Below are 8,136 nucleotides of genomic sequence, written 5' to 3' on the forward strand. Positions count from 1 at the left end.
TAGTATATACTATAAGAATGTACACCGGGGAGGAAAATGGGGGGGAGTAGGGACCTCTTCAGTGATTTTCAAAGACAAGCTTCATTCGTCGCAGTTAATGTGTCAGGGATGGGTGACCACCAACGTTAGAAAAATATTTCCGATTTCTCTCTTCCTCCCTTTGGTCTTTCCGATATTTATGAGCGTTTGTTGTCTCTCTCTCTCTCTCTCTCTCTCTCTCTCTCTCTCTCTCTCTTTGATATTTCTCAGCGTTGAGTTTGGTTTCTTTCTCCCTCTCTCTCTTTGATATTTCTCAGCGTTGAGTTTGGTTTCTTTCTCTCTCTCTCTGCAGTAAATTAATTATTTTAAAATAACTCCCTACCGCCCATGTATCTATATTTTACTTACGTATTGCTACACTACTGCATTATTATTACCAGCAAATTTTTTCTATAATTATTCATTCTTACTTCTCCAAAAGAAATTGAAAATGATGATCAACTTCTCATCGATTTAAATTGTCAATATTTATTTTCGATACATTGACAATATGAAACAAATTATCTTATCAGAGCTTAGCTGTTCAGAGATAAATAAATATGTAGCGATAAAGTTTGCAAGCACAGTATTTGGCTTTGTAAATCGATAAAAGCATAAGAAACGAAACTTCCATCGTGGAAGGTAAACTACTCTTGGAACAAAGAAATATTCAGGTTGAAAAAAAAATGGAGTGCAAGTTGTCATGAAGAAGGAAACAGTAAGAAGCTTGACTGCAGGCAGCTGTTGCCAACTTTTCACATTTATCATTAAACTGCACCATATATCTTTACTTTTGTGTATCGCCAAGGAGTACTACAAACTTGTGCTTGAAATAATTTTGCAGCTACCAGCGGCACAACATTTTTTCCACCATCCAAAAAATGATGAACACACCGTGTTCTTAATGAAAACCTCGCGAAATCTACGACGCTTCTCTGCCTTCTATTCTGTTCTTTTCCAGAAAAAAAACTTCTCGCCAAATAATAGCGAACAATTTCAAACAAAAGCATTTCGTGCGAAATATACATACAGACTTATCTTAACGATCCGTTAATTTCTCCGTATTAAGCTTTAACTCGAGTAATTCCATTTACCTTCAACAAAATTAAGAGATCCGTACGATTAATTGCTTTTCTCCGCTTTAGCTCCGCGTACCGGAGCAAAGTAAATCTCGATAAATATTATTTCAACGACTGAAGATACAGAGTTCCTCCTCGTGTATCCTCGGGAAATACATTGTCTGCCGTGAAATGGTTGAAACGTGGAAAGCAAATTATTCCCCGCATGAAGCGGCCAGCCGTAATTCAGAAAACGCGATGGTCCCCGCATTTAAGATTCATTTGTTGCCCCGTGGTAACAATAGACGGGGGAGAATACGTTGAACCGAAGGAAAAAAATGCCTCGTGATTACGGTATTAAAGGTATTAATATGGAATTATTCTTTCCTACAGATAGTCGACGATTGGTACCACATAGTGCACACGTCAGTGATGAAGAGGTCAGCGGAACCACACCTTGGAGTACACGAAAAACTAATACAAGACCGCAGAGTACGTCGAGCGGAGCAACAGCGAGTAAAATCACGAACGAAACGAGATTTGATTATGAAACGCGGTCCGTCCAACATGAGAACTGTTCTGAACGACGATATGTGGCCTCAAATGTGGTACTTGGTTAGTTTAACTTCGTTTTTATTAGAGATCCTGACTTTCAACGTGTATTATGAGGGTTCACCTTAAATGATAATAGAGAGCTTTGGTTTCTTATCGTTGAATCTGTCGAACGTGCGTAGAAAATTTAGTTACACCGACGTTATCGATAAGAAAAGTATTGCATATTTATTTGAATGTTCTCGTCAAATTCGAATCGAAAGTAATTCATTTTTCTTTCGAGTATGAACATTTTTGGAAACAATTATTTCTCGATCTTTTAAGGTCGATTAATTTTAGCACGAATAAAAAATTTCATGATTGCATTCAAGGTTTGCAGAGGAACATATTAAAATGCTTATGAAAAATTCGTTTCAGAATAGAGGAAAGGGATTAGACATGAACGTGCAGGAAGCCTGGGCCGAAGGAATTACAGGGCACGGGATCGTGGTCACGATCCTTGATGATGGATTGGAAAAAAATCATCCTGATCTCTACAGGAACTACGTAAGCCCTATTTACCGTCCTGTGTTGATAGAATTAAACTCGAGACACAAGTTCACCTTAATTCCTAATAGATTTTCCCAAGGAAAATATAAAAATAATAATATTTAATAACACAAAAATTCATCGCATAATTGTCATCCTACCGTTTTTTAATTCACACGAAATTAGAAGGAACACCAAATTCCAAAAGAGAAGATCAACGTCGCAGAAATTTGCCAGGTAACGTTCTATTCCACGCAAAAAGATGGACAGTTCCCCCGAGCAAACGGAGCAAACATTAGATAGCGAAGTCTGCAAAACAGAGAACATTGGAACGTTGCCAAAAACTGTACCGATATTTCGGAAACTCTCGCGAAAGCTCTGACATACTAAACGTCTAATTCCAGCTAGATGCAACGTGTAACCTTGTTACGCGAAAAATTATTGTGAAGAAGGGTATTAGATATGAGTGGAGGGTTCGTGCTAAGAAAGGTGGGTCGTAAACTAACGTGGAAAATATTTGAAAGAACGGAGTTACCGAACTGCAAGAACTGAATTCAGCGGGAATTGTTGAAGTTGCCGGTGAAACACGGAGCCAGCTACCGGGTCAAACAGTAGACTTGAACCGCACGAGAGAACCGCGTGTGTTTACTAGCGAATGGCCAGGCTTAATAAGGCAACCGCAGAGAAATGTGTATCGAGCTCTATAATCTCGCAGTAGACACGGACCTCCATGATCAGCCACGGTCTCTGCAACCCTCGATATTGATCTAAACAAGATTCATGCCGATTGATGAACTTCAAGTTATCCATTCGTTAATGAAGAATGTTGAATTTCACGCGATTTTGTCTGTCTTTTAGTCTTTCGTTCCAACGGTGTTGTTTATTTGTAAATGAGAATGATAATGAGAGGGCGTCGATTTTTTAAGGGGTCGTTCCTGTAATCACTGAAAATTTGGGCAATATTCAAGTTTTTTTCTTTATCGCATTCCTTGCAGATTCCCTCAGAGCAATTTTTTAAATAGGTTCTTTATTGTTTGTTTGATGATATATCTGTTGGATTCAAATGACCCAATTTCTAATTTTGTAATATTTGAGAGGGGTGCTGTAACTTCGAAAATTTTGAGGAGGATAAAATTCATAGGAAATCGAATGATTTCAGTCTGTCGTGGTAGGAATTACTTTGTAAATATTCGGTAAAAATTTCGTACGAAAAGGAGGTTGAAAACCGTAGTATTGGACTGAGAAGTTTAAAACAATCCTGTAAACTGCCTGAAGGAAAAGGCAATTACACCGGATTCACTTGGAAATCGATATTCACGAGGAACTTGGTAAAATCGTAGCCAAGTTATATTCAGTAATTGCGAAAGTAGTTCGCTCGATATTAATTAAACATCTTAAAGAATAGCGAAAGAAAGAGAATCTGAAACTTAATGAACAACAGTGGCGAATAACTGAGCGACGAAATACGACAGGTTGAAACGTTCAAACGTGAAGTATCACGAAAGTATGAAGAAAAAAGTCTGAATCAGGAAACAGAAAAGAGAAAAAAATTAGAAATTTAATATTAAAATTAGAAAATTAATGTAAACTAACAGCTGCACGAGAAATAATTCACTGACATGTTAAAAATCGTTACCAAAATTTCCTACAAGAGTGTCAAAAAATTCTTATTACTTTTAGTTGCAATTTCACAGTGAAAAAATTAAAAATCTTTACCGAAATTTCCTATGAAAATGTCGAAAAATTCTTATTACTTTCAGTTACGGTTTCGCATGTGTCTCACAGGATAAATGAAATGGCTGTTCTAGGATCCGCAGGCGAGTTACGATGTCAATAATCATGATGACGATCCCATGCCTCGGTACGATGTTCTAGACAGTAATCGACATGGCACCAGATGTGCTGGTGAAGTGGCTGCAACTGCTAACAATTCTATGTGCGCTGTAGGAGTTGCATTTGGAGCTGGCGTTGGGGGTGAGTACACTTGAAGAATGTATTCTAGCCACTTCACTGCAACAATGTACATAATAAGCATCGTATATAAATACTCACCGAATGAGGCTAATTTTAAAACTCGCTACTTTTTTCCTAAATTGAAATATACAGGGTGGGACACATAATTTGTCCACTCAGAATAATTTCTAAAGTGTCTTATATAGAAATTGCACAGTATAAAAAAAGAAACATATTATGTCAAAAAGTTTTCTTAAATAATCTATTTATTTTCGAGATATCAAAGTTTGTAGAAGTATTTATTACAATCGATATTCTTCCATAAGATTGGAAAACATTTAGCAATCTATGAGTTTGATCTATGAGATCAACATGTCCTTGAATTTTTCAAATGGAACGCGTCCTTTTTGTATCAAACTTTAAAAGAGCTGTGAATCTTTTTCATAAGAAAGTATTAAACTTTCTTCGTGTTAAGCTTAATTAATTAACGATATATTGGTAAAAATGTTCTTTTCATTCTCTTTTACATAGGAGTGAGAATGTTGGACGGGGATGTAACAGATGCCGTTGAAGCGAGATCTCTCAGTCTCAATCCTCAGCACATCGACATTTACAGTGCTTCCTGGGGACCAGACGACGATGGAAAAACCGTCGATGGTCCTGGTGAACTGGCTACTAGAGCTTTCATCGAAGGAATCACGAAGGTTGGTAAATATTCCTGTCGTAACACAAATTAAATCAAATCTTAACCTTAAACTAATCTTCCACCCTTTGAAATCATTAACCCTTTCACCGTTATTGGCACCAGTAGGCGCTTTAAAAATTTTCTGCCACTATACTGTTGTTACAATTGTATAAAGCTAGAAAACACGGATTTCTTTTTTCGTCATAATATATTCAAACGGTAGGCAAACCAGGAATTTCATTTATCCAGTGTTTAAAATTTAAAAGGAGAATTCTCTTTCTCTCTTTCTCTTTGTGTCATTCTCTGTATCACACTGTAAGGAATAAAGTTTCGCTGCATATCGAACTGGGATCCATCTGTGTCTGGTGGAGAAGGAAGAATTCGTTACTTCGTTTGTAACACAAGAAAAGTCTCATCCAACCGTTGTGATAAGATCGGCGAAGACCCGTTTCGTGGAATGAAATTTTCAGAAATGTATCACCTAAAAGCGTTCCTCGGATCTTTCCGCGGAACGACAATGGAAAGGCAGCCACCTCGTTGTTATCGCGATGTATATACCTAGCAATCGCTCGGGAGCAACTCTCTTCGATTACGTTTGCCGTAGGAGACGAGGGCCCTTTATCTCACTTCTCAGACAACGAATTTCACCATGTCAGCCGACGTTGCATCAAACTACCAGACCGATCGTTCCAATAGAGACACAAGGTGTCCCATTTTAATGTACACGCGTAATTATCTCACGAACTGTTCCTCGTCTGAAGCAAATGTTTCGAATAGAACTTACTCACATTGTCCATTTCGAACGAAATCTGAAAGGAAATCGAAAAAGAAAGACATCTTATGATGGACACAATTCTTGTTAAACGAAGTATTTACTAAATTACGAAGGTTAATTGTGAGGTTTTTATTTTCAGTCAGAACTGATAGACTTTCTCAAAAATAAATTTCGACTGGAATTAAAACTTTGGTTTCAAATAGTTTGGGATGATTTTATTTATTAGGAACTTCGTTGCACTGAGAATTCTATTTAAATGACGCTTCTGATATTCATACCTTTTTTTAAACAATAAAAAAGCTGAATTGCAGAGAATGAAAAGACTCCCTTGACGAATATGACAGGTGAAAGAATGAAACTGGCCGGTAATTGGCATTGGCCAACGAACGTTAATAGCTCCAATAATTATCCGTTCGATCGAAAAATGATTCTTTCATCGAACGAAACGGTCGTTACCTAACCATAATTCGATTACGTTCACAGAATGAGGAACTTCTTCGTCTAAACCTGGGCTTAACAGACTCGGTCGACGAGGTCAGCCCTCAGAAAGTTTCTAATTGGGTGCTTTTAAGCGACCTGTCCCCGACTCCGCACCTGCACGCATTACCATTTTAAGCTTACTCACTGTGAGGTAGCCGTAAGTCATATGCAAATATCGGAAGGTACTTTTGCCGCGGAAACTCGTTAAAACAGAACCAGCAGAAAATAGAATTCTTCGTAGCAAGATTTCCAAAGCTCTAGCCGGGGAGAGTAACGCATCAATTAGTCATGGCGCCATGTAAGAGCGCAAGAAAATGATTGCGATGGTATTTTCATTCGAAGATCCCAAAAATTGGCAATTTTCTCCATTTTTGTTTTTTTAAGAGAAAAAGACACCGTGTAACTTGAATCTTTTTGCGATGTATTTATGAGCAATATGGGTTCACGAATCATAGAGGACTATTCGGTGCATTCCATCTTCTTTCAGAAGTAACTTCCATTTTATGGAATATTTGCATAGTAGTACCTAATCTTAATTTGTCGCGTTTTACTGTTATTAATTAACAATTTCATCGATATGTTTTTACACGCTATATAAATATTGACTTTCCTTTATAAAATAGCGTTTCAATTTCTTCATTTCGTGCATTCGTTTCGAAGTTATGATCATTTGAAGTCCGAAAGTTTCAATTCGCCTCTCGAAGTACCGTCAAATTCATCTACATATTTTATAACTCATCACATTTGCTTTAAATAATTGTGCGTTCGTGATACCTCAGGACTTACAGAATGATGCCTCGTTAAAATTTTAAGTGCCAGAAGGGGTGCAAATTTGGCACTTTTTTCACATCCTCCTTTCTCTGATTAATCAATCACCGATAAGCTTTGCCCAGTGTCAGCTCTATAGCTGATCATTCTGAACTCTCTGAAGTGTAACTCCAAAGAAGTCAATCGAACTCTAATCTCGTTGTAATCTCTATTTCCAAGTGAAATTCTTCGTATGAACTGAAAAACAATTAAGCGAATCAACTCTGTTTCTTGAGAATTATCAGGATGAAATAAAATTTTTAACGCAAGAAAACTACATTTTCTCATATTCTACACTGTTTGCACTCTAGATTATACTTCAATTTTTGCTCTATTAGCTTACACTGATACTCCACATCACGTCAGTCCAATCTACGTTTCCAAGGAAGCACGCTAACTGAATCATTCGTTTCGCAAAAATGATGTTACAGATTAACAATAATTCTACATGACACACGTGTAGCTTTATTTCACTCTACATTTGAGAATATCGTTGAAAAGTGTGTTTCTATTTCATCGTTCAAATCGTAAATCCTCATCCACTTAACGGACTTATAACGTAAACGTTTATATTCCTCGAAAGCTGCTTTGCATTAAATATACAGGAATAAACTCTGTCCGGTACGAAAGCAAACTAAACATTCAAGAACCGCCGTATGGCGAGTCGACTGCATCGAATACTACTTTTCCTCTTTCCTTCCCTTCGCTCGGCGAAAATGTGTCCTGTAAATACGATCGTGGCTGTTTAAAGTATTTCAGTGTCCCACCCTTTGATAACGAATTTTTCCACGTAATTAAAGGATCTTTTATTTGAAGAGGAAATTTGAATTTTTAATTAAGCGTATATCATATTGAAGATAGCAGACGTTAAAGTTTCTATTTGTTTAGTTGTCCCGTCTATTGATGTAATTCATTCTTGGGCTATACAGTCGTTAGGTATTAAAGTTGACGCTGTTCCTGGTCGTATTAATCGAGCTAATCTGTATTCGAACCGTCCTGGTTTATTTTTTGGTCAATGTTCTGAGATTTGTAGTATAAATCGTAGATTTACTTTTTTCTTCCAAAGTTAATTTGAAAAATTAGTTAGATTGTCAATCTAAAAACGTGTGCTATTTTGTTTTTTTTTTTTGTCCAGGAGTGGTATATTGAGAATTTGAATAGTATTCAGTGTCTTCGAATTGCGTTTAAACACACCGCGTTAACTAATCCAATAATTTCAAGGATGGTCCTTTGACCAACGTGGAACTGTAGTGGTATCAGAAGTGGAACAAACTTGATAT

General features: G+C 37.0%; 1 protein-coding gene across 2 annotated transcripts in view; it reads left to right on the forward strand.

Moving 5' to 3' along the window:
- LOC108576288 (furin-like protease 1) overlaps window positions 1-8,136 on the forward strand; it is a 270,700-nt gene that overhangs the window by 234,930 nt on the left and 27,634 nt on the right. For both annotated transcript variants that reach the window (XM_017939247.1, XM_017939244.1), the window contains exons 3-6: window positions 1,470-1,691; window positions 2,046-2,174; window positions 3,965-4,130; window positions 4,641-4,813. In XM_017939247.1, the coding sequence (XP_017794736.1) occupies window positions 1,470-1,691; window positions 2,046-2,174; window positions 3,965-4,130; window positions 4,641-4,813 (690 nt within the window). The remainder of the gene's footprint in view (window positions 1-1,469; window positions 1,692-2,045; window positions 2,175-3,964; window positions 4,131-4,640; window positions 4,814-8,136) is intronic.

Source organism: Habropoda laboriosa, unplaced genomic scaffold (genome assembly GCF_001263275.1).
Source record: "Habropoda laboriosa isolate 0110345459 unplaced genomic scaffold, ASM126327v1 scaffold212, whole genome shotgun sequence".
Lineage (NCBI taxonomy): Eukaryota > Metazoa > Arthropoda > Insecta > Hymenoptera > Apidae > Habropoda > Habropoda laboriosa.